The sequence below is a fragment of the Manis pentadactyla genome, chromosome 5, assembly GCF_030020395.1.
Source record: "Manis pentadactyla isolate mManPen7 chromosome 5, mManPen7.hap1, whole genome shotgun sequence".
In the NCBI taxonomy this organism is placed as follows: domain Eukaryota; kingdom Metazoa; phylum Chordata; class Mammalia; order Pholidota; family Manidae; genus Manis; species Manis pentadactyla.
In genome coordinates this window covers 73,394,581-73,421,333 of record NC_080023.1, presented here as the reverse complement: position 1 = coordinate 73,421,333, position 26,753 = coordinate 73,394,581, and the positions used below count along the sequence as shown (strand labels likewise).

The window sequence follows — 26,753 nt, the reverse complement described above, 5'->3', positions numbered from 1 at the left end:
TGTTAATAATGTTTCTTGATCTGGATGCTGGATACACAGGTGTGTTCTGATTGTGAAAATTCATTGGGCTACATATACTTGGGATATATGCACCCTTCTGGATATATATTATGCTTCAATAAAAGATTTAAAAAAAAATTCTAGGAAACACATGAAAATTAAATTTCAACCCAATTTAATAATCCTCAGTGACATTACTAGAATTTGTGAGCCATCAAGGTGAGAACCACTCCGTAAACAAAGTATTCAATGAAGTGCACTGGTAACAGTTTTCCCAGGACAGGATACCTAATATGTCAAAATAAGCTAATAATTTACCTATAAAATCTCCAATCTTTCTCCCTTTCTCCATCTCCAGTGGTATCACCTTAGTTTAAACCAGACAATCTACCATCTTAAATCTCATCTGATATAATTTCTTAACCAGTCTCCCAGTAGCTGATTCTACCTATTTTCTACAATTAACCAAAGTGATTTAAGTCTAAGCCAGATCCTTTTATCCATTGCTTAAAATGCCTCAATAGAGTCTCATTAAATGTAAAGTGTAACTCCAAGCCTTGGCTACCTGGTCTGGCCTCTGTCTACCTCATCCACCTCACGTCATCCTGCTCTGCCCCTCCCTCTGTACTAGAGGCACGCTGGCCTTCTTTCTCTAATTCCAAAATGTCAATCTATCTCATCTCTGGAGCTTTGTTCTGCTGTCTCCTCTGCCCAAAACAATCATCACTTTCCTGGTTCCTGGGCTGACTGACTCTCTTCGAGTATCTGTTTAAATTTGATGATGTCTCATATAACAATCCTCCCTCTCTAACCTCAGCCTCCTATTGTTCTCTATACGCACCTTGTCTATTTCCTTTCTTGACATGATTTGGTATTTTATTTGCTTGTTTACCTGTTTGTTTTCTCCCTCTTCCTCCTCATTCGCCTGTAAACTCAATGAAGGCAGCTATCATTTCAGTTTGTTGTCAGGATTGTATATACAGAGCCTAGCACAGTGCCTGGTATACAAAAGGTCCTCCATAAACATAGAAGTACTGGCCGAATGAATGAATCCACATTCCCCAGGGCTCCCACGATAACTGTTCAGTCACGAAGAACACTGCACTGCGAGTTTGTCAAAGAATAGCAATGAAGTCAGATGCCCTTCAAGCCCCTTTGTCCGAAGTGTTGGCTTTCCATTCTCAGTTTCCAAGTTGTCTCAACTACCGCCGCTGGGCTCCAAAGGACACACCCCTCTTCTCAACCCGCTGGCGAAGTACCGAGCCCGCCGACCCCACCCCCGCCTAACGTCCCCTCATTGGCCAGCGCGCCAATGCCTTCAGGAAGGCGGGACGTCACTGCGAGCCGCTACTGGTCCAAGTCGACGTCGCTCTACGGTACGCTTCTTAAAGTCAGGCAAACCAAACTGCAGTCGCGGGGAGGCTCGTTCTTGTTGGAATCTGTGATTGGTCGCGGTGCGCCGCTTCGCTGAGCACGGATTGGTCGGAGCTGCCGTCAGTCCAATGGAACTGACTTTTCTCTTCGGCTGCCGCGCTGCGGGCGAAAATTCTCAGGAATTTCCAGCGGGCGGGCCAGTGGCTGTTCTCACTACTTGTTTCAGAATTTAGAAACACCGGAGGAGAAACACCGACCGAGAAAGCCCCTGTCTCACCCTTCGTTAGCTAATTAAAACATTTTGAGGGACGTAACCATCACCAGGTAAGAGTCTAGAGAGTGCACTTCATTTATTTCTGTTAACTGTTAATAATATAATTAATAGGCTGAGTCACATCCCTCTGAGCCTCTGTCCTCGGAATAGAGAGTAAACGGAGAAGGGTTCGTCAGGGAGGGAGGCGTATGTACTTTTATTTCCCCAGCTCCTTCCGAGCCCCACGGTCAGTGTCAGGGTTCTCCGTGCACTGCTTTCTTCTCTTTGCGGGTACGGAGCAGCCTGGCGCGGCGGGCTCCGGCGCTCGGCCTTGAACTTGGTCGCGGGCTGCTGGCCCCTGCCCAGCAGTAGGGTGGGCCGGGGTTGGAAGGAGGGAGGGACCACGGATGGGAGGCAGGGGCCGCGCTGCCTGCTGGTGTTTGCCCTTGGCGAGGCCTGGCGTCGCCCTCCCGGAAACCCGGAACGCGTGGGTGCTGCTGGAGTCGGCGCTGGGTCGGCGCGGCAGCTGCGTCCGGAGTGAAGGAAACGTGGCGACACTCGGGATCTGTAAGCGGAGAGGGTGGTTGAGAGGCGGAGACCCGGCGGCGGAAGGTGCTGGGGGGAACCCAGCCATCTGCAGTGTCGTGCGCTGCGCAGTCTGGAGCGTGCCCTTCCTGCCCCATGTCTCCCTGGCCTCTCATCTGTCACGGCTCTAGGGAGCCGAGCCCAGGATCCTGACCCGTCCGAAGGTGAACTTTTCAGGGGATCAGAACAGAGAAGGATGAAGAGACCTGTTTGGTGTTGATCTGAGGACGTGGGTTTTGCTTTCTCGAGGCCTTGTGGCTGGTAATATCTTTTTTTTTTTTTTTTAGCAGCCGCTTCTTTCTATAGATTTCACAGGAGGTGGTGATAAGGATGAGACACCGGGTGGAAATAGCCAGGGAATTTGGAGGGTTTAAAGTTCCACTGGCTTTTTTGAGCTTCAGGCTGGAAATGTACTGCAAGGCCTTTTCAGTCTTTTGCACCTCTACCTGTGCAAAGGAAGGACTGAAGTTATCGGGTGGGTTCAGAAGGAGCGATTAAAGTGACAGGTAATGGCCTGAAAAACAGAAGTGGTGTTGTGGTATTCTAGAAAAACAACAGATGTATCACTGTGTAATAAAATATCTTAGTTATCATTTTGAGAAGTGAGTTCTCCCCAATTTTCTTTTCTTGCAGCCTTAGTCACCTTCCATTGACCTCCAACATAGGCACCTCCCTTGAGTGGAATCTTAGAAAAGAGGAAAGAAAAGGGGAGAGGCACTGTGGATGTAGTACTGAATGTAAAGGAAAATTCTTCTCACATGCAATATAAAGGTATAGGTTTGGAATATGGTCTGTGAGTTGTATCCACGTTAACTAAAATGTTTCAGAAGATCTGTGGAATTACAATAGTGGATGTTTATCACTGCTAGTATGTTCTTTTTCTATTCACACCTAAACATATGTTCACAGCAAACCTAAGAGGAGTCCTTTAGGGTGTCTTTTGTTTCCCTCCTGTGGACTAGTGCAGCTTGTTTCCCATCCTCCTAGCAGGGTACTGAAAAAGAAGATACTAGAGTCCAAACTTCCTGAAATAGAGTCTGGAGATTTCCATACCATTTGAATTTATGGGGATGCATTTGTTTTTTTCTTAAAAAGTTGATAAACATTTGGTTTAAGAATATTCAAGTTACCCTGTGTTTCCATTGTGGAAGTTACTGATGTAAAGGCACTCAAGTGCCACTTTATAATGGGTAGTTATGAATACTTCCTTTTAAATGTTTTTGCTGGAAGGATAAATCTAGGCAGGTGTCAGTAGTACTGATCCTTACAACTCCTGAACAATTTTGGCATGTGCTTAAAACGGTAACAAAAAAATGCCCTTTTCACTGCTTTCAACAGTGAAAAGCAGTTTAACTCAAATCAACCAAGCTCACTCTCCTGCCAGAGACAATGAGTGCCTCCCTATTCCAAAAATAAATTTCGACAGCTCTGAGGTGTTTAAACCATTGAGGGATTATAAAATAGGAGTCAGAGGAAAAATTGGCATAGCAATCGTATAGCTGTATATGAGGCTTTTCTTCACCTGCCTCCCCTTTTACTTTTAAATCAAGTGTATACTTCAAAAGTTTGCTACAAGCCAAATGCATTTTGTTTCCTTCCCGATGCTTTGCACCTGTGCTTTCCTAGTCTCAGGATGTGGGTTTTTACCACTGCTCTCATGTAGAATCTCTATGCCTACTCTTGCTGTCTCACAACTTCCTTTTAACCCTCTTTGCTGTGAATTCCCCCTGCTAGTCCGAATTGTTAAGTCACCTTTGTTCACTAGTCAGAGTTCTATGTCAGGGATAGATTAATGAATTAAAGCATTGAGGAAGAGGGAGATGAAGAAGTCCTGGTTAGACGAATCGGTGTGAAAATGATGAAAAAATAAAAGTATTTTTCAGGTGTTCATTGACAATATGTAGAATACATAGGATTTTTTTTGCATATATACATGTGGACACTCACACAGTTTTAAAAATTCATGTGTACCGCGTTCGCCCCTTGTGGCGGTGACGACAGCGATTAGTACACAGACCTGGTTCACTTCAGTTGTTTATTGTTGCTCGGAAGGCCGGGAGAAGGTGAGTGAGAAGAAGCAACAGCCGGGGGGAGCGAATGAGAGGAAGAATGAGGGGAGAGACAGACATTGAGAGAGAATGAGTGAGAGAGTGAGTGAGTGACAGAGTGAGAGAGTGGGAGAGTGAGAGAGTGCTTCTCTTTCCTGCTTATGCCTTATATAAAGGAAGCTGGCCTATGGTGATCAAGATCATGCAAGCCTATAGGAGCAACTTCCTTATGCTAATGCCACCAAACCAGGCAGGGTGGCGCCCAGGAAGCGTGCGCCATCTTAGGGCATTGGTCAACTAGAGTGGAAGGGCGGTGTTCAGCCATAGTGGGACTCAGCCTCGGTAGGCCGGCCCCTACACATGTGATTAAAGGAGCTTTGTGAGCCATACATCTTAATTTTGATTGGGAAGTAAAAAGGAATTTGGAAGACAGTTTGTGTAGGTGGAAATGTCCATATTTTTTCCTTATGGGAATATGACTATCAATGTAGTCCAGGTTGCTTATATAAATAATTGAGTGTTATGTAGCTAGGATTCCAGTCATTTATCTTTATTTCCTTGCTTAACATAGTTTAAAATTTTTATTTTTATTAGTAGAATATGTGTGCCATGATGATTTCTTGTGTGTGCTCTTAGTTAATTTAACTTTTGCTCTGACGTTTTTGTGTCTTCAGACTGCCCTTTGACTTTTGGATGACGTTGACTTTCAGAGGTTGAATATAAATGTTAAAGTGGTTTATAAACATAAACTTGCCTTGATTTCTGATTGAGAGATTGACATAAAGGATTCCTGAATAACTGTTTTTTAGTTTGCAGAATAATAAACATGCCAATTTATAACTGCTGAACTGGCAAATAGTAAAAATATTTTTTAAGTGTTTGTCAGTTGATTCTTCACTCTTTTTTGCTATATACAAACACTGCTTTTTTTTTCTTTGAAGGCTGTAGGAGTTTTTTCATATCACAAATTTTATTCTCTCTTGCATGCTAGGCAGCATATAGTCATCTCCTTGGGTATCTGGTGAACTGTGGGGCCTATGATGGCTGATCTCTGGTTTGAAGTTCTGGAGGACACTCTTCTTGAAGTATGGGTTTAATTCAAAGTTATTATTTAGCTTGGGAGCCCAGTTCCTCTTTGAATTGTTTCTTTGGAAATATGGAGGAGATTAGTATGATTTAATTATGTTGCATATGGAAAAGGAAATGGAACCACTTTTAGGCAAAATCTCCTGCTTGCATAAGTGATGCTGACCTAGTTTTGTAAAGTAGCTATATATCTAGCTCATGCTCATCTCTGCCAAGGGTATGCTTTACAGTAAATGTTTTCCTATGGTTTTCCTCTTCTGCTTACTTTCTGAGATGATTGTGCAGATAATAAGTGAAGAAGGAGGCCAGGATGGTGTTTGATTGTAGTCTTTGTAGGCTTAAAGGAACTGCCCAACTTGTATTTTATTTCATTCTTAACTAATGTTTCCAGGGGATGTTTGTTCCTTGCTAAGAATGCAGCTGTTTTATTTATTTTATTTTTTTATTTTTGGAGGATAGAAGGGGGAGAGTGAGAGGAGGATGAGTGTCCTAAGAGAGCTGCAGAAAAACTATTAAATATTTATTTGTTTGTAATTCTAGAACTCTTGTTCAAAGCAGGTACATGACAAGAAAATGGACCAAGGCTAAAGATTGCATACAGGCATCCCTTGGAGATCCTGCAGTTTGGTTCCAGACTATTGCAATCATGATAAAGGGAGCCAAATGAATTTCTGGTTTCCCAGTGCATATAAAAGTGATGTTTCCACTATACCGTAGTCTGTTAAGTGTGCAATAGTACTCTTTATAAAGATACAATATGCATACCTTAATTAAAAAATACTTTATTGCTAAAAATACTGTCATCTGTGCTCTCAGCAAGTTGTAATCACTAATCACAGATCACCATAACAAATATAGTCACAGAGAAAAAGTTTGAAACCTTGTGAGAATTACCAAAATGTGACACAGATAAGAAGTGAGCAAATGCTGTTGGAAAAATGGCACCAATAGACTTGTCGGGCTCAGGGTTGCCACAGACCTTCAAGCCGTAAAAACCTCAATGTCTATGAAAGCAATGAAGCGGGGTATGCCTGTACATGCCTGAAGCCAAAGGTAGTAATTTGCTTATACAAATTATCGAATCATTATGTTGTACTGAAACTAATATAGTGTTGTATGTCAATTATGTATTTCAGTAAAAAAAAGAATAGTACTTTGCTAATTTCTGGTGCACTCTTCAAATATGAGTGTTTTCTAGTAAGTATTTAAAAAATTTTATTTTTTCTATACATATAAAGCTGCTGTGTGAATCATCTAATAATTAATAGTTTCCTTACTTGCTAGATCATATTATAGTTTGAAATTCCTCCACAAGTCATCACCTTTATTTGACATAGTTATTGTTACTGAGTAAAACACAACTGTCAATCAGAAATAAAGGAATAAACCTCTTTTTGTAGTGCAGTGTATTGCTTTTCTTTGATACTTGATAACCAGAGATGCTAATATCTTCACCACTCCCAATATTGTCATCACAGAAATGAGTTTCAATCTTTTTTTCTTTTTACTTTTTTTATTATTATTAAAGTATCATGGATATACAATCTTATGAAGGTTTCACATGAGCAACATTGTGGATACAACATTCACCCATATTATCAAGCCCAGTTCCCCCCACCCCACTCCATTGCAATCACTGTACATCAGCATAGTAAGATGCTATAAGTCATTACTTGTCTTCTCTGTGCTATACTGCCGTCCCCATGATCCACCTACATTATGTGTGCTAATCATAATGCCCCTTAATCCCCTTATCCCTCCCTCCCCACCTACCCTTCCCACCTCCTTCCTTTTGGTAACCTCTAGGTCCTCCTTGGAGTCTCTGAGTCTGCTGCTGTTTTGTTACTTCAGTTTTGCTTTGATGTTATACTCCACAAATAAGTGAAATCATTTGGAACTTGTCTTTCCTTGCCTGGCTTATTTCACTGAGTGTAATACCCTCTAGCTCCATCCATGTTGTTGCAAATGGTAGGATCTTTTTTCTTATGGCTGAATAATATTCCATTGTGTATATACCATATATTCTTTATCCATTCGTCTACCAATGGACACTTAGGTTGCTTCCATATCTTGGCTATTGTGACTAGTGCTCTGATAAACATTGGGGTGCATATGTCTTTAGAATCTGGGATCTTGTTTTCTTTGGGTAAATTCCTGGAAGTGGTATTACTGGGCCAAATGATATTTCTATTTTTAGTTTTTTGAGGAACCTCCATATTGCTTTCAACAATGGTTGAACTAATTTATATTCCCACCAGCAGTGTAGGAGTGTTCCTCTTTCTCCTCATCCTCACCAGCAATTGTTGTTCCTAGTCTTTTCGATGTTGGCCATCCTAACTGGTGTGAGGTGGTATTTCATTGTGGTTTTAATTTGCATTTCCCTGATAATTCACAATGTGGAGCATCTTTTCATGAGCCTGTTGGCCATCTGAACTTCTTTGGAGAAGTGTCTGTTCAGAACCTCTGCCCATTTTTTTTTTCTATCATTAATGTACAATTACATGAACAACATTATGGTTACTAGACTCCCTTATTATCAAGTCCCCACCACATACCCCATTACAGTCACTGTCCAACAGCGTAGTAAGATACTATAGAATCACTACTTGTATTCTCTGTGTTATACTGCCCTACATTATACGTGCTAATCTTAATGACCCTTTATCCCCCTTATCCCTCCCTTCCCACCCATCTTCCCCAGTCCCTTTCCCTTTGGTAAGTGATAGTCCATTCTTGGGTTTTGTGAGTCTGCTGCTGTTTTATTCCTTCAGTTTATTCTTTGTTCTTAATACTCCACAGATGAATGAAATCATCTGATACTTGTCTTTCTCTGCCTGGCTTATTTCACTGAACATAATACCCTCTAGCTCCATCCATGTTGTTGCAAATGGTAGGATTTGTTTTCTTCTTATGCCTCTGCCCATTTTTTAATCGGGTTATTTGCTTTTTGGGCGTTGAGGCATGTGAGCTATTTTGGATGTTAACCCCTTGTCGGATATGTCATTTACGAATATATTCTCCCATACTGTAGGATGCCTTTTTGTTCTGCTGATGGTGTCCTTTGCTGTACAGAAGCTTTTTAGTTTGATGTAGTCCCATTTGTTCATTTTTGCTTTTGTTTCCCTTGCCCAAGGTGATGTGTTCAGGAAGAAGTTGCTCATGTTTCTTTTCAAGATATTTTTGCTTATGTTTTTTTCTAAGAGTTTTATGGTTTCATGTCTTACATTCAGGTCTTTGATCCATTTCACATTTACTTTTGTGTTAGGCAGTAATCCAGTTTCATTGTATTACATGTAGCTTTCCAGTGTTGCCAACACCAGTTGCTGAAGAGACTGTTATTTACCCATTGTATATCCATGGCCCCTTTATCATATATTAATTGGCCATGTATGTGTGGGTTTATATCTGGGCTCTTGATTCTGTTCCATTGATTTATGGGTCTATTCTTGTGCCAGTACCAAGGCTTTGTAGTAGAGCTTGAAGTTGGGGAGCATGATCCCCCCAGCTTTATTCTTCCATCCTAGGAGTGCTTTCGCTATTCAAGGTCCTCTGTGGTTTCATGTGAATTTTAGAGCTGTTTGTTCTAGTTCATTGAAGAATGCTGTTGGTATTTTGATAGGGATTATATTGAATCTGTAGATTGCTTTGAGTTTCAGTCTTTTATACATGATGTTAACTAAAAGACCAGAAAGGAATTGATTTCTAAGTCTTTTGGGATACATTAATTATTTGGGAGGCCATGTTTATTCTAAATTCTTTATAGAAGTTGGGCTCATAAATTACTGTTTAGATACCTAAAAGTGTTCTTTGGAACCTCATTTGATTCTTCTGTTTTACTTGTTGAAAGGAGTAATGGCCCTTCTTACACATTGCTAGACTGATGTAGAAAAATTTAATTGAAAATGATTGAAATCTGTAATGCATTTTCTTATCGATACACTCAAGCTGGGCAGCTTTTGTGCTTAGGTTTGTGCCTTTTAGGGAAATATATTTCCTCAAGTTCATTTTTTATTGTGAAATAATTCACATATGCAATTGTGAATATACAATACCTGTATACCTTTTAACCAGCTTTATCAAATCTTAATACTATGCTATCTTTTCAAGTTGGTTTTTAATTCTTAAAGTAACAGAACAAAGTGCTGTGGAAATGAATTTCTGACTGGAACCTTTTGTTTGGAAAACTGTCAGAAACACACCCTTTCCTGATGGGTGTAGGAATTCCCCTGGACAACATGCAGAGGAGGCTCTTAGGATTGAGTTCAGAAGTTGAGTACAGAGTAATAGTTTCAAAGAAATGTAGTCTAGTTCTTCGGGGCTGTCTCCTGCTGGAGTTGTCTTCAGTAAGTGTCCGGAGTGAGTGGGCTGCTGGGTTAGTGGGAGAGGAGAGCTGCAGCTGTTAATATAAACGCATATGTCAGTTGCTCCTAAGTCAGGGCTGCTTGTCACAGATGTACTGTCACCCAATTTCTGAGATGACACACATCAGAACTGGCTTATCCTTGTGCCTGTGGGGTGTTGGCATGAACAAATTTACATTGACTGTAGTAATATAGTATGTAAAGTTTAGTAAGTTGAGAAATCTTAAAACAGAACTTAGATCCTAGGTTGTCTTTGCTAAATCTTGGGGACTCTGAGTACAGAACTATCATAAATATTTGATGAAACAATTATTTTTTCTTATTTCTAGCTTTCATTAGAGACTTTTTGTTAGTACTTGCCCCTCCCTTCCTTTTCTTCAGAGCAATGGAGTTAATGAAGGGAAGAATATTTATTTACACCTGTATTCTGTGTTCTTGCTACTCAAAACGTGGGCCTGCCTGATGAGTAGTTTGCCATCACCTGGGCGCTGACTTGAAATGCAGACTCTCAGGCCCCACCCCAGACAGAAAGCATCAGAATTTGCACTTTAATAAGATCCTCAGGTGATTGTAGGTTAAACTGTGAAAAGCACTTGCTCTGTATGGTATTTGCACATTGTCAAATTCTTACAGGACTTGTACACTCTGAATGGGGTAAGTTAAGGCAATACATTTTTGAGCCACTATTCTTAGAAGTAGGCTGTTAAATGCTACATTCTTTTTATGGCCTTCATTTTTAGTAACATCTAATGATACAGTAGTTGAAGTAACTGATGGATTCTTTCTCCCTGTCTCTTTCTACTCAGTTGCATCACTTTTCTTGAAGACATTCCATTATTGTTTCATTGACCTCCTCCTCATTACTGAATCCTTTGGAGTTGAGTTATGTTAACAGCTGCCTTAATTACTCTGGTTAGAAGTGTTGGGAACCAGGTGAGAAGGAGAATGCTGCTAAACTCCCGCCTGCTGCGGGATGACAGGCGGGTGACGCCCACATGCTGCAGCTCCACTTCAGAGTTCAGGTGTTCTCGATTTGACACAGACGGTAGTGGGTGTCCAGCCACTTGGGATAATTTTGGGATCTGGGATAACCGCATTGATGAGCCAATTCTGCTGCCGCCCAGCATTAAGTATGGCAAGCCAATTCCCAAAGTCAGCTTGGAAAACGTGGGCTGCGCCTCACAGATTGGCAAAAGAAAAGAAAATGAAGACCGGTTTAACTTTGCTCAGCTAACCGATGAGGTCCTGTATTTTGCCGTGTATGATGGACATAGCGGGCCAGCAGCTGCTGACTTCTGTCACATGCACATGGAGAACTGCATCACGTACGTACAGTGACTTTCACTCTTGACTGCAGTTTGCCTTGTGCTTAATGTTTAAAATTTACCTTTTGGCTGAGATGTTCACTGTCAACATAGTTATTAAAGTGGTTTAATACTATTGTTTTTATAAAAAAGCAGTAGCTTAAGCATGCCTTTTATTACTAGTGATGATTACCATTTTGGAAATACGTGTTTGAGTAACTTACCTGGTGAGAGCATTGACTAGAATCACCAGCATTTGATTTGTGATCATTTCAAGTGAATTAAAGTATATGATCTCATGTACCATGAGACTCTACAAGAAGCGTTTCTATCAGTGCATGGCACACAGTGCTTCAATAAGTGGTAATTAGGCTTCAGGAAATGGTATGAATAGCTTTGAATACTTGTTGAAAAGAGCTTTAGATGATTGGCATTAATATGGGGAGATGTATTGAATGAGGTTTTGGAGCTTTTTAAATAGTGTATTTGCTGCAATAATTATTAATGTATTTTTGAGGATCATACGACTGCTAAAATTAAAAGGGGGAGAATATGTGACAGTTTGGGCCATATGACTATTTCTTGTCTTCTTATTTATATTGATTTATTCATATTTTGCTTTATTCCACAAAGGAACTCGGTGGCTTAGTCTAATATGAAGGAACTCTTGACCTCTTGGGATTGTGGTAATAAGGATTAATCTCTTAAAGACAGAGACTTGGACTTTAATCTTAATGTCCTTAAAGGTTTATCTCTGTGTCTAATTCTTTCCCAATTTGATTCGTTAATCTGTGGATTTGAAGAATCTGTCAAGCAAGCCACGGAGGTCCATTGTATGGGATGGCTTTGCTAGCTAGAGGGACCTACAGGAAGACGGGAAACCTATCATAAAAATGATTGTCTGGGGGCTCTTTTTTCCTCTCCACAAAGGAATTTGCTTGCTAAGGAGAAGAACTTGGAAACTGTGTTGACCTTGGCTTTTTTAGAAATAGATAAAGCCTTTGCAAGGCACGCCCACCTGTCTGCTGATGGTAAGTAAATAATCATATTCCTTAAGGTCCTGGGGAATGTCTGGTGAAAAGGAAACAATTTAAGCCCTTTAGGGGTAAGAATTTTTATGTCAGTTTATTTATAAGGATGCTAATGTTGAAAATGATTTTTATGTAAAGAATCACTTTAAATGCTGTTTGGAATCCAAACTAATGTTAGGACCTCAATTTCAAATGAAATACACTGGAGGATTTTTTCAGAAATTAAAGCCCTAAAATGGTTCTTATATTGAATTTAAATTTTCAAAAAGATTTAACATTTAAAAAATTAGTTCAATTGCTCTTTTTATGGGCAAGAAGTCCATACCATAGAGGGTTTGTTGTTTTGTTTTTTTTTAGATGAATCTGAAGAGCAACTACTGAAATTCACTCCAGGGTAATCTCATCTACCCAGACAATAATTGGTCCTAAATGGCAAAGAACAATGTCAAATACGCACTGCTTTGCATAATTAGAAGGAAGGTATTTTTTTCTACCACTTGTTTAAAAAAGCTTGATTTTTTTGTTGTTGCTTTTCTTTGTGGTAACTAGTGATATTTTGTTTTTCTTTGTTAAACACAAAGGCACGCCAGCTGAATTAAAATTTTCTGAACTGTATGTCCTTAAATTTTGAAAGTAAAATGTTACTGATTTTGACTAAACTTACCAAAGGCATTTCAGGAAAATGTAGCTAATATTTTATAATTAGCTGGCCCCAGAGTCATTTCCTTATAAAGTTAATATTGACAACATCTGCAGCAGGCATATATAAATGTATGCATATAGACCTCATAACTGATTTGAAAGTGAATTATGCAGTAATATTAATCTGTGTTTGGTTCATCCTTTTGTTTAAAGGACGTCAAAGTGCACCACAGAAATGTCATTTTCACAGTTTCAGTTGGAGCGCATAGGGGTGGAACTTCTCCCCATTTCACTGATAAGGAACTGAAACTCAAGAGAGGTCAAGGTCAATTGAAGAGTTAGGGCTGGGAGTTTCCTGGCACGCACCTGGCCTCTCTCATGGGCATATGTAATGCTGAGGATTAGAGAAGGTGACTCAGAATGGCTCTATTTGCCATTTTGAGAAGTTTTTCCTGCTCTTTGTTGAGAACCTTACCATATTGGTAATTCTCAGAAAAGTATTAGATCCACTGTCCGTGGATTTAATTTCTTCTCTGTAGATCATTCAGGCCCATTTTCTCTTCATTCTTCTGGACACTGTTTCTTGCCGCTGGCCTGTCGTCTTATGCAAATAAGGATTGAGAGAGTAAATTTTAGACAGGAGATTTAGCTCTTGTTCCTAATGGGTGAAACATACGAAGAAGAGGACATTAAAACACTTCCTAATAGTTTTTTTTTTTTTGTAACTGAGTATCTGTATGCTTTTATTTCATCCATAACCAGGAGGGCTGTGTCACATCACAATGTTTGTTGGCCGTAGTGCAGGTAGTGAGTGCTAGCTGTTCTGTAAACAGCTTACTGGGCAGGTTTTGTTGAAGAGAACATTCAGGTTTGTCAGATTGTGGCTGGCAGTGAAAAACTGTCACAGGTACAGTCCAGAGGCTTAAACAGAGAGATATGGTGTAAAATATGAGAGGACTCCTTTTGTTTATTAAATAGATTATAGTAAAGGCCATTTGAACTTAGGGAGTGAATTTACTTAACTTGCCTACCTTAAAGGAAACTTGTCTTTTTATATAAGCAGACAGTTGTGCAAAGAAATTAGTCAGAGAAATGTAATCCATTTCTAATAATGAAATGAATACGTATTTATTTAACTTGGTTCCTTTGTCATATGCTTTGAGTTAATTACCTCAAAACTTGTATAAGATATTCTAAAATTTATTTTTCACTTAATGGCCTTTTGGTTGCAAGTGTAATGGAGCATAACAAAATGATGCTTAGTGGGCTACTAAAAGAAAATGGGTCTATTACAACATTGTTCTTAAATCTTATTTTGTATGTATTTCTTGTAGATCAGTTAGATTGTGTGTATGCTTTTAAATGAGTATTTTGAGAACAACTTTTAACATTTATTTTTAATAAGTGGCCAAGGCTTTCAAAGATAGCAAACATTGCTCTTTGATACTTGTGGCACTATTTTACCAAATATATTAAAGCCAATAAAGATAGACTACTGTATATTTTTTAACTTCATATTTTAAAAAAATGTATACCATTTCATATTTCAAAGTTATTAGTTTAAATTCTTTTAGTAAGAATTAAAAATATTTGGTACATATTTTCAGTAAGAACTGAAGCAGTATCATCATAAGAGTAGATAATATTCTTTTTGGCATACCTGTAGGTAGAACCAGTACTAGTAAATAAAATGGTGAAGTTAAGTGCAGTTTGTTCTCTCCAGTTTGTCACTTTTTCTTTCAGCCTCCTTTTCCCACCTGGAACCCTTCCTGGGAACAGGATGAGAATAGGGACTGTGGCTTATTTTTTGAATTTTCACTGTTCAGCTGCATAGAATCTGGAAGGTACTCAATTACCTGAACCAAATTGATCTCCACTGCCTACACTTTCTTACCCAAGTTATTATGATTTTATTCCTTGGTTATCCTCCAGCTGACTTAACCAAATTATTAATATATGTGTTTTAATGAGTTATCACTCCTGGATAGATTTGAATTTTAAGTAGGAGAAACCTGAAAGGAGATTGGTTAAACCACAGGAATGATGATTCACTAATAGTGGAATTCCAGGTACAAATGGGAGGAGTGCCCTTCAATCATGTAATATTAGCTTTATTAAGAGAAATTGAAAATTATAAAGCAAAAAGAGTCTCTTTTTAAGACTTCAGTCCAAAGCTGTCACATCTGCATAAAGTACTTCAAATTATCCCATTAGCACTTAAAATATTTACTGTTTCAGTTTATAGTGACTAATTTTAGGAGAAATAAAATCAGAATGCTACCTACCAAAGAGATAGTTAAGAATCATGCCCTTAAGAAGTTGCCTGCTATCTTTATTGATTTGTTGTTGACGTGTTTGGAATTTATCCTTATTTACAAATTGCTTATTCCATCATCTTTGAATATTTTTGTATTGTCATGTGTATTTTTATAGTTACTGAAACCAGCCAGTAAATTCAAATGATATCCCATTAGTCTATTGTTTATGAAAAACAACCAGATGGTAGAAAACTGAGAATTATATCCTATAAGCTCTAGATCGCTTAAGGTTTGAAAGCAACAAAGCTCCCCAAGAGACAAATGAATCAAAAAGAAAAGACTTGCTTTGACGTCCAGAGTGGAGATGTTAGTGGCAGCATTCTGAGTCTCATTGGAAACTTCCATGCTCTTCATTTTGGGTGATCTCTTTATTGGAGTAATTAAACTACAAACAAAAAAACAAATCAGTGTTAGAAATGCAATGCTTTTGAGGACCTTCTTATGCTGGGGACAGCCAAAAGGAAAAAATAGGGATGGCATTAAGAGAGAGTCTTTTTGTGCTGTTACTGTTTCAGCTCATTACGTTGATATGGTGTTCAGGATTCGTTCACACATGTCTAGAACACCCATTTGAATAAATGCCAAAACTATATTGGTTTATACATATTATTATTCACACTGTAATTACCAGGAGGGTTATACTTGGAAGTATAGCTTTTAGTCTTTATGTTGCCATTCAAAATCTTGATCATTTTTCTTTTGATGTATTGACCTGCAACACTGGGGAAAAGAGAGAGCTGCAGAAACACCCATTTTATGAATTACATAAAAATTTAAACATGTATTAGAGCTCAAAAGCTTTACTAGCCATTATTTAAACAATTAATTTAAATTAATCGTTCTATTTAAAAAATGCCTTCTAGATACAAAATCCCTACATTGAACACCTTAACAAGTGCTTTACTCCTTATATCTAGTATAGGAGGTGCTTTGATTCCTTCTTGATACATATTTAAATCCCAGTAATTTGGTGGTATAGCGTAGTTCACATTCTCTCCAAATATGCACTGCTTGTCAGACACAGATTATTCAGTGCTCTCTCTGAAATTTCCCTTTTGTGGTTGGGACAGTTCAGATATTTCCAGCAAACAAATTTACAGTGTCTTTTCCAACTCAGTAGAGGTACTGATTACTCTTCAAGACTGTTTAAGTTAGAGTGTTTTTGTGTGTGTGTGTGAGTGTATAAATGTGTGTCTGTGTAACCACATAACTGTTTTGGCACACATGCCATTGTAGAGTTTTTCCTACCTCTGGAAGTCATGAGACTAAATGTTATTCTGATGAAAAAATAGACTTAACTACACAATACCATCAACTTGGGCAAACTGAGTTTTGGAATCACTGATTTGGCATCTCCTGGAATATTATGTAATTTGCTAGTGAAATTTTCACCAAAAAACCCTTCCCCTTATTTTGCAGCTCTTTCTCTGTCCTCCCCTGTGTTGCAGGTTTGTAATGTTTGAGCACAATTCCTGGGTGAATTTCCTATTTGCCTCTGTGCGTGTTATTTGTGGCAGAGAACTGTGCCTGGTCAGCAGCTCTAGACCTGGAGCCCGTGGACACTATATGCTGGGCTTCAGTGGAAAGAGAGATCTGCTTAATTTTGTCCCAGGTGAAGGAGTCCAGCGGTTCCTAGCCTGGACTACTGGAAGGTTCCCACATCCTCTTTGTCCCATTAGTTGAGATGACTTGCAGTAGAAAATGTCCAGTGAGTGTTAAGAACTTATTGAAAGATGTCTTAGTTTTATAGTTTTATTATTAGGGCAAAAAGAATGTTTACTTCCATGTTAAATGTTAAATGAAAATAAATGTTGATTTAATATTTATATTCTTAGATGCTTAGCAAACCAGAATCAACAGTTAGTTTTGAAAACTTTCTCATAAATCTTGAGATTTTGGAACTATGAAGTTGGGTTGGTAAAAACTCAAGCTCTTTTAAATTCCTGGGTAGCAAAGCCATGAATTATAACCCTCAACTGCCAAACTTAATGTTTTCACTTATGAAATTTTAACTCTTGATGTAGCCAATTAAAAACTACTTTTAAAAAAGGTGCTGCCAGGAGGACCATAGCCAATGATTCTATAATATCTTCCTATGTTGACAGTAACTGCACTAGTGGCAGTGAAGATTTAATAATATGGGTAAATGTTGAACTACTGTGTTGTACATTTGAAACCAGTAAGAGATTATATATCAACAATGATACTTCAAAAAAAAGAAAGAAGAAAAGAAAGTATTTTCCCTGGTGGGAGAAAAAAAGAAAAAGCTGCTGCTGACAGTTTAAACAAAGGAGAGGAATACTAAACTCTCTGGATGGGGAGCATGGGAGAAAATGCCTGTGTTCTCTTGTCTGGTTCTTCCAGTCACTTGAAAAGATGACAGTGTCTAAACTGTAGAGATTCCATCATATGGTTTGGGAAACTCAAAAAGTTGACATTTGCAACATAAATACCACTGGTCCACTAAAACATGTGTGTTTAACAATGACAAACTGTAGTATCTTTTAGCATTGCCAAGATATTATCACTTTGGCATGATAGTTCCAAAATCAAGAGATAAATGGGAAGATAATGCTACTATAAATGCTATTTCTCAACAAAGTAAATTCAGCATGGATATTAATAAGTAGGGTTTATTTGTGTTTTTCCATTTTACTTTTCTGATTAAAGCAGGCATTTTAATATACTAATTGGAAAATATATTTATATATGTATATATATATCTTCCCAAAATGCATTACTGATGAGGTTTTTTAAATATCTTTTTGAAAAAAAAGATTGGAGAGATTGAGCCTCAATCGGCCAAATCAATAGCAGTTCATCTTTCCCTAAATCTACCACTAGTCAGCCATCTTTGGATGATCACCTAAGTAGCTTATTTAGATACTTTAAAGAATTAACCATGTGATTGAAGACAATACCTGCTTTAAATAAGTTATCTTTTTCAATTTCTTCCAGTTTCCTTGACTTTTTTGCCCATAATTTCACAGTATTCTAACTTTTGGCAAGGCTCAATGCACCTTCAAAATTTTAAATAAGTGATAAAGAACTTAAGAGAAGATACTGTTAGAATATATCAAAGAAAGATACCAGAATGCAGTTTGGATTGGGTGGAGGAAATAGTGCAGACCTCAAGCCACCTAACATTTAATTTTCTGTGTTATTGGTCAGGGAAAATTAATATTTTTGGACCCTCTGGGCCCAGAACATGGTCACAGGCATAGCATATGGCAGTACTGTCCTGCATTCAGATACAGAGTTACTTAGATGCTACTGAAGCTTGGAGAGTAAACGCCACCTGGCTTATGGGGAAATAGAATGAATTTCATCCCTGTCCCCCAGTTTCTTCTTACTACCATGATGGCTCTAACTTTGTTTCTTGTCTGGGAAGGACAAAGATAAACAGAAAAGAATGTGAACCTTTAGCCACTTTAGGATTTGGGAGGAACATTTGTAAAGTTAAAACAGTTGAAGGAGGAAAGCATATCAAATGTAGCACTTGAAGAGCAAATGGTATGCTGTTGGCTTATCTTGTTTAACCTATTAACTGATAATACTTTCACAGGATAGTAAGGAAGGGAAGACAAAATCTCTGAGTGAATAGATGATGGAGAATTCAGCTTGCCTGAATGGGCTCAGGAGACTTAAGTCATCCTGCCATATTAGCCAATCTAATTAAAGTGTCATACTTACAATTATGACACCTGATGTACACAAAAGGTGTCGTAACTCTTATAAGTTCAAGCCCACTCTACTTTATATAAGTAGAGGCCATTTGGAGATAGAGATGCATTTTTTTTAACCACATTATGTTAGCAACTCTTTCTGTTTGCATGGAGCCTTGTTACTGAATTAAATACTTCTTTCTCTGCATGCTCTTTCTTATATAGTTCATTGCATTTTATTTGCATAGCTCTAGTTAAGTTAGAATGATGTATTTTAGCATTAGTTTAAGATGCCTGTATTTTATTTTGTAATAAAAATTCTGTGTCCAATCATTTGACTGTCACTGACATGTGTTTTTTTTTTCATAATGTTTGCAGCAACCCTTCTGACCTCTGGGACTACTGCAACAGTAGCCCTATTGAGAGATGGCATTGAACTGGTTGTAGCCAGTGTCGGGGATAGCCGAGCTATTTTGTGTAGAAAAGGAAAACCCATAAAGCTGACCATTGACCATACTCCAGAAAGAAAAGATGAAAAAGAAAGGTACCTCCACTGATTGATCATTCTGTGAGGATGATGCTTATATACTTCAAGATAGAAATGAAATCCTGCATCTTAAACGGATTTCATGCTTATTTCTAACTGGCCTTGGTTTTCTGGGTATCACATCTTTGTCTTTTAACTTTTTCACGGCCAGGATCAAGAAATGTGGTGGTTTCATAGCTTGGAATAGTTTGGGACAGCCTCATGTGAATGGCAGACTTGCCATGACAAGGAGTCTTGGAGATTTGGAACTTAAAACCAGCGGTGTGATAGCAGAACCTGAAACAAAGAGGATTAGGGTAAGAAAGGACTTGCAGATATGCTTGCAAGGAATGAATGCAAGATTGTCTTCAGCTACAGGCTTTCTCTGAGGCATTAATTGAAACCCAAATGACTTATAAAGGGAGTAACTTACAGAATGATAGATAAATTTTTCAGATAAAATAAGATGCCACTCTCTGTGCCTGATGTCTGATGGAGTGCTTGGCTTGGCTTCGTCTGTTGTAGAATTTGCTCAGTTGAATGGCTCTGTTGCCCTTGCTCACCTGTCCCTAATCATTACAATGCCTGCACGTGGGAGCAGACCCTGACTTCCTTTTCCTCCAAGCTAGGTAATCGCCCCACCTCTATTTGGGTGACATCTCTTGCATGTCACTTATCAATGCCCCATTACCTTACAATTCCCCAACACACACCCAGTTGTGAGTCAACACTTTCTCTCTACAACACCCAGCCTACTCTAGTACCTGGCATAGTATATTGTAGGCTCCCAATAATAGCATATGATTGTTAATTAACTGACTGGTTTCATGTCTTACAGATGTCCACTTGTATTCATTTTGTCATTTTACTATATGCCAGGCTCTGTTCAAAATAGCTACTGCCCCCATTTTACAGAGAAAATAAATCTAGAACATATAGAGGTCAATTTACGTATGTTTACTTTGGCAAAAATGAGGCAGGTTTTAAACCTAGGGAGCCTGGCTCCAGATGACAGTGCTGGCAACCACCCCATCATGCTGCCTCCCAGCATTTGGCTGTCTGGCTTCTTGCTTTGTGGTGTTACTAAGTAATTGTTAGGTTTGTCCTCAGTGGTAGATGCTAAATGTTGCTACTTTTGCCTTAAATACAGGCCTTCCATTTGGACTCTGTTTGCCTGCAAGCTCTTATACACAGATGACCACTCAGCAAACACAGTTTTTAAATTAAGATTACTCTAAGGCCAAGTCTGGTTTATAATCCTGTGTGTTTGGTTCTCACTTCAGATACATCATGCTGATGACAGCTTCCTGGTCCTCACTACAGATGGAATTAACTTCATGGTGAACAGTCAGGAGATTTGTGATTTTGTCCATCAGTGCCATGATCCCAGCGAAGCAGCCAATGCAGTGACTGAACAGGTGACACAGCAGAGCTTCTGCTAGGGAGTCCCAAGAGTGGGGGGCCGAGAAAGGGCAAAGGCAGATGTGGGTCTCCGTGCAGCTTGCAGGGGCCACCACAGGCTTGAGTGTTCTTCAAAATCTTTGTTCTGGCTTCAGTATTACAGTGAATTTCACACTTGACTCCACAACACTTCTGATTTAAAAACTTTTTACATTTCTCCTAAGTAGTTAAGTAAAATTTGTTTGCCAAGGAAATGTGCTGTATTTATTTTTTATTTTTGTATACATCTTGAAATGATAGGAACAAGCAATAGTAAATTATAATAATAGCAATGATCCCTATCACTTACGTTGTGTCACTCTTCTGCTCATATGTATTTAACTCATGTAATCATCACAGTAACCCTCAAAGGTTAGAACTAGTATTATCCCTTTTACACAGATGAGGAAAGCTGAGGCACAGAGGCTTAGGAGTAACTTATTTAAGATCACAACACTTAAGTTATAGAATTGGGTTTCCAAGTCCAATCACTGGACATTAAATTAGACTGCTCCAAGTAAATATCCTATATGGGAACACTATAGCATAGTCAACTTCTGGTTTTTAAAAATGGGTATGTGGAAAAAACAAATGCAAAAAGTGTATGGGTGGGTTGTGTGTCAGTGTGTCAGCCTGAGGCTAAAATTTGGAAGCTGGATAACACCCAGTAAAGAAAATGTAATATTTCAATTGTTGGTTAATTTTCTGTTTGGATAGATTAATTTTTTAAGCTACAGCTATCACTCATTATTAGAGGTGTGCTTTATTTTAAATTCAACACCTATTTTTAGACTTCCTAATTGTACAATTAGGGAGCCAAATTGGGCCCAAACTTTTTCAGGGCTAATATTTGTAATTCAGATATAAGATCATACTTAAAAAGCATTATTTGCTTGAAAATAGATGGGTAAGCATGAATTATTCCCTTGGTTACTGTGTGTGTTCATGAGATTAAGAAAATGGGCCCAGTTCTATGGATGATCACTTGTTTTCTAATTTCAACTACCTTCTTGAGATATGTGTGTTCTAATTCATGAGGGCAGCATTTGTAGTGACTGCATAGTATTCCACTCTGTGTACTGAAATTCATTTAACATTTCCCCTAATCAAATTTAGTTTTTGTTCACTTTTCCATATTACAGGGGGAACCTGTAATAAATGTTTTTTAAATCTATGTATGCATATCTGTATCCTTCAGATTTTATTTTCTTAGATTAAACTTTTAGAAGTAAAATGGCTAGGTAAAATAATTCACAGTATTCTAGAGCTTTTGTAAGTTTGCCAAACTGCCCTCCAGAAATACTATTCCAATTTATATTTTTCACTAGCATGTTTTGTAGTTTGTGTTTCCCCAAATTCTTATCATAGGTAATTTTTTGCCAATTTGATGGGTAGAAAAATCAAATTTTAGTGTTTCAGATTTGCATCATTTTTCTTTGTTAGTGTAGCTAAACATTTGCACAGGTTTATTAACCATTTGTATTTCTTACCTGTGTACAGCTTGCCTTTCCCATTATCATAGTGTGTTTGTCTTTTTCATAGTTATTGTAAGAAATTTCTATATATTAAGTATGTGAGTACTTCATCTGATATTGCAAATTTAGAAGAACTGGTCTTTCAATTTGTAAAATTTTATTTTTTGAAGCTTTTATGTCAGATATTTTTTGTATTTTAACCCTTCTTTTCACCACAGTTTTGGCCTCATGCTGTAATGCCTTTTGAAATACATTTGCTGTTAAATATCATCCCAGGCACAGGCACTCTTACAATGCTAACTATATCATTTGCTGTTTGAGTTAGTTCCTAAAATTGTTTTACAATTTGCCTACTGTGGGAAATTAGTTTATACCACATTTTTCCATTTCGTAGGGAACATAATAAACTTTCTTGTAGTTCTATCATTATACACACCCATTTCCTTATGTTATTATTCTTTAAGCTAAATTCTTAGAAGCAGAATTGTTGGTAAAAGCTAACACTGAATTATTGCCTTGTATTAATCTCTATGCTAAATGCTTTACTTGTATTTTGTTCTTCAAGAGCTGTGTATTTTGTACCTTAGTTCACTGGTGTTTTATTGGCGAAAGTGCTTCAGTTGGGATATAGTCAATATGGTCGTTTTGGGTCATTTGTTAGTCTGTGTACCATGTAATAAACTATGTGGGCATTGATACACAATGAAAGAATCACAAACAACTGTGAAATAATTGGGTTATTAATTGTGTGTTAAACCACTTTGATCTTCTAGAGGAAGGATTTCTCTTTGTACAGACTCCTATTGCCAGTGTTTTTTTTTCCTTCCTTCCAAACCCGTAGGCCATACAGTATGGTACTGAAGATAACAGTACTGCCGTAGTGGTGCCTTTTGGTGCTTGGGGAAAATACAAGAACTCTGAAATCAACTTCTCGTTCAGCAGAAGCTTTGCCTCCAGTGGACGATGGGCCTGATCACATGGTGGGCTGGGACTTTGGATTTCTGTGTAACAGTTTTTCACTGAGTATGTCAAAAACCAATTAGAGCAAACAAGTCAACTGCCAGAGTGATCCTGTGACTCACTAGGTCAGTGCATAAGTCAGTGTAAGCTTAGTAACCATTTACACAGTAGCTTTTCATAAATACCTGTCATTTATGTTCAACTGTACCACTCAGCATAAATATATGTTGTAATTCAGTTATTGTGTTTCCAACTGTATGTACTCAGTATAAAAATATATTATAATTTGGTTATTGGGTCTCTAAGTTGGGTGAAAAGTAGCTTTGATACACTCGCTGAGTGTTAAATTTATAATTTTTAACTCTTAGGCAACTATGAGTTTCTCTTGGTCCTTTTGTCCTTTATTTATTTGAATAGGTTCTTGTATTTAGGTTTTTCAAAACTGGTCAGTATTTGACAGCTACTCAATGTGTTATCTGCAAGTGATTTTTAAAAAATAACTATACCAAGGAATAGTCTGAAAACTGAGTTCTCTTACTGTATTTTGTATTCTGGACCAGTTACTGGTAAATGTAACAATGCAAAAGAAATTAATTCTTATGACGCTGCTGAATTGTACACATATTTACAACAGTGCATTTGTGTATTTCAGCTGTGTCACCAGACCTCCCACTTCACCCCTTGCCTCATTCCTATTTTTCTGTAGCTAAGAAATGCTATAAAGATTCGACTGTTCTTTCATATCAGGAAAGAATGCACTGGCTGAATCCTTTGGTCAGGGCTATACAAAGTTAAATACTGATGGTATCAAGTATTTTGTGTAAAGTTTCCATTTGTTATCTCTGTTTAGTGTTTTGTATATAGTATGTTTATATCACTTGTATAGAATAAGCAAGCTGGATAATTTGTCAGTAAAAATAATGTCATTGATAACATAGTTTGATATCTATGTCTTTTTGCTTATTTCTAAGACTCACAAGAAAAAATATGCAAATTGAATACATTGAAACACTCTATATTTCATCCTGCTATGTAATGTAGGAGTATAAAACCATATTTCCTTACATCTGCCTGTCAGTTTACTGTTAAAATGTGAATCTCTAAATGTATGTTGGGAATTGTATGTATAGTTTATTAATGCAGACAGTGTAAATTTGTTGTATGTGTGGTGTATGTATGTATATATATTTTAGAGTAACAGAAAATTAAAGGGAACAATCCTGTATAGCTCCTTCACCAGTTAGCTTTAAATTATTTATGTGTATCCCTGAGGACTCTTGACCAAAACTAAAGGCAGTTTTATAGTGGAGAATCAATGGTTATTGCCAGATGAGGAAATAGATTTTTAAAAATGGCTATAGGAAATTATTTTTAGTGGGTAACTACTGTGGAAAACTGAAGAACAACCAGCATATTAAAGCTACATTGCTGTGTGGTAATTTGCATATAAAGTAATAGGATGTGAGAAAAATACTGAGTGTTAAGAATGACATGGAGTTTTGTTATAGAAACAAAAGAAAAAGGAACCAAAAAGCTAAAGTTGTTACATACTTTATGCTCTCAGTTTTCAGGGTTGACTTTTTTTTCCTTCAAGTTATATTTAAAGGCTATTAGAAGGAAGGGTACCCATTATAAATATGCACATCTTCTTCTCACCATTTTGGGAATGGAAGAAAATAAATCTTGAGTTTTCCTGTCTATATTAATCAGGAATTGTCCTTTGAAAAAAACAGTAAGGAAATAGTTCAATTTTACTTTTTCAAAGAAGTTTGGTGAAAGAAAGAAGAACATTACTGGAAAGTCTGTTCATTGTCTGAGAACTGAGAACTAAAGGTAGACAAAGAAAGCTAGAAAACTTGCTCTTTATGAGTCAGGTCCTGGAACATGAATATAGAAGCTACATTTGGGGATATGGAGAATTTCCAAACTAACAAGCAAACAAAAGCTCTAAAGCCCAAAATCACATTCTAGGGATGTAGGTTGCATTTTTGTTTTGAGTTCTTCTCATTACTATTGCTCTTTTTTACTTTTAAAACTAAGGGTGGGAATGTTGTCAAGTTCAAAGGTTAAGAGTCACTAAAGTATTTAGGTGGATTACCAGGTCTGACAAAGAGGGATATGTAGGGCACATAGGCTGTGGTCTGGGTAGCTTCTCTCTGCTTTACGAGAAAAACTTAAAATCCAAAACCAGCCAACTTTGACAAAAGTATAAAAACACACTGGTGTTCATTTTTCAAGCCCCACAGTGTTGAAGTATAATCTATAAAAGATAAGCGCACATGTATTAGGCTTCTAAGTCCACTACTGCGAATTATGCAAATAGTAAAAAAAGGGCTGTTCTACATATAAGTGTTATAACTGTGAATTTGCCATGTGGTTATTACCATGTGGGTATAAATATGGTGTAAATTATATTAATCTAATTAAACTTAAATCAATTGTATTTATGTTTGCCTTTGAGTTACATATAGTATATAAATCATCTTTCTGAAATGTGTTGCCAAACTTTATTTGCAATGATTTTTTTCACAAGTATAAGGTATTATATGCTGAAAAGTAAATGCAGTCCTGTTGTCCATCAACCATTCATTACAGATCTTTCTATTTCTGTGCTTCAAAGTCTTTCTGGGGAAAACAAAAGTTTTGGGGAATCATTTGAATCTGTATGATGTGAACTCTTCCTAAGTTAACAACATTTAAAAAATACAGTGAAGAATTTCTAGCACATAATCTAAATAGAAACTTTTTTCAAAGTGGAATTTGATTTTTGAAATAATCTTGGCAGAAAATCTTCAGTATCAGATAGGATATTTAGTTTCCTTTCTAAGAGTGGACAAGGATTTAATTTCATGGTAATTCGATAGTAAGAAAATGTTTCAAGGCAGGGTTGGGGAAAGGGATGGTTCACGTTTAGCATCAAACAGTTAAATGTGTATCTGTATTTTCCTTTAGTGCCTCAATTGTTCACATATCCATGTCTGTGGAAAGTGACACACAATTTTGGTTGGGTTACCTTTTTTTTTTATTTATTAGAATTCTTATCTGGATGACTTAAGCAGAAATAAAAAAGTCATGTCCTTACAAGCCAGATTAAGACCTGCCTGTTGCTTCTGGCATGTGGAATGAGACCTACTGACTCTGGCAGCAACTATTGATTGTTAGGTGGTTGAAATGGTCCATTGATAGTCATATTGAGTGTTTCAGGCTGTGAATCATGGAGTTCTTCCACTTCTAAGAACCACTTATCTGTCATTGGATTCCAGTACAGAATCTAGCACTTGTTATGTTCCAAATTTAATTTCTACTGAAAAATTTAATTTGTACATGTGTTTTATAATTTACCAAAGAACTACTTGGCTGTACTTTGTCCTTTTTCCTATAGGGATTTGATGTAATTGCTGCTTTGACCATTGTTTTAATGTATGTGTTAGAGTAACTGTGAACTGACTACCACACATCTGAAGTGTTCAAAACACCATTTTAATAAAGTACATTGTTTGCTTTTTGGCAGAAACAGTAAGGCCTTTATCATTTTACACTCCAAAGCAAGGTGAGGCGGGCAGTTCCTGGGGTGGGGACATGGAGGGTGGCAGAATACATCGGGAGCATCATAGGGAAGGCTAATCTTCTCTGCAAGTCACCAGCACTCAGATAAGGCCTTTAGGACAAAACTGGGGCAGATACA

The 26,753-nt window shown here is 37.6% G+C and overlaps 1 protein-coding gene across 3 annotated transcripts; it reads left to right on the top strand.

Moving 5' to 3' along the window:
- Positions 1–1,491: 1,491 nt before the first annotated feature.
- On the top strand, positions 1,492–25,511 carry PPM1K (protein phosphatase, Mg2+/Mn2+ dependent 1K). Of its 3 annotated transcripts, none has more exons than XM_036895779.2 (7): positions 1,492–1,698; positions 10,514–11,032; positions 11,942–12,042; positions 19,046–19,211; positions 19,366–19,510; positions 20,477–20,611; positions 22,950–25,511. In XM_036895779.2, the coding sequence occupies exons 2-7, from the start codon at positions 10,593–10,595 to the stop codon at positions 23,079–23,081; spliced, it is 1,119 nt and encodes a 372-aa protein (XP_036751674.2). In that variant the 5' UTR covers positions 1,492–1,698; positions 10,514–10,592; the 3' UTR covers positions 23,082–25,511. The 3 variants fall into 3 exon arrangements, with proteins under 3 accessions (XP_036751674.2, XP_036751675.2, XP_036751676.2); XM_036895780.2 differs by lacking the exon at positions 1,492–1,698 and adding an exon at positions 2,151–2,473; XM_036895781.2 differs by lacking the exon at positions 1,492–1,698 and adding an exon at positions 2,524–2,718.
- The last annotated feature ends 1,242 nt before the right edge of the window (positions 25,512–26,753 follow it).

Coding starts and splice junctions, on each gene's coding strand:
- PPM1K (XM_036895779.2), top strand. CDS start 10,593: ATGTTAACAGCTGCCTTAATTACTCTGGTTAGAAGTGTTGGGAACCAG. Junction 12,043..19,045: donor CGCCCACCTGTCTGCTGATG/GTAAGTAAATAA, acceptor TAATGTTTGCAG/CAACCCTTCTGACCTCTGGG. Junction 19,511..20,476: donor CTGAAACAAAGAGGATTAGG/GTAAGAAAGGAC, acceptor TTCTCACTTCAG/ATACATCATGCTGATGACAG.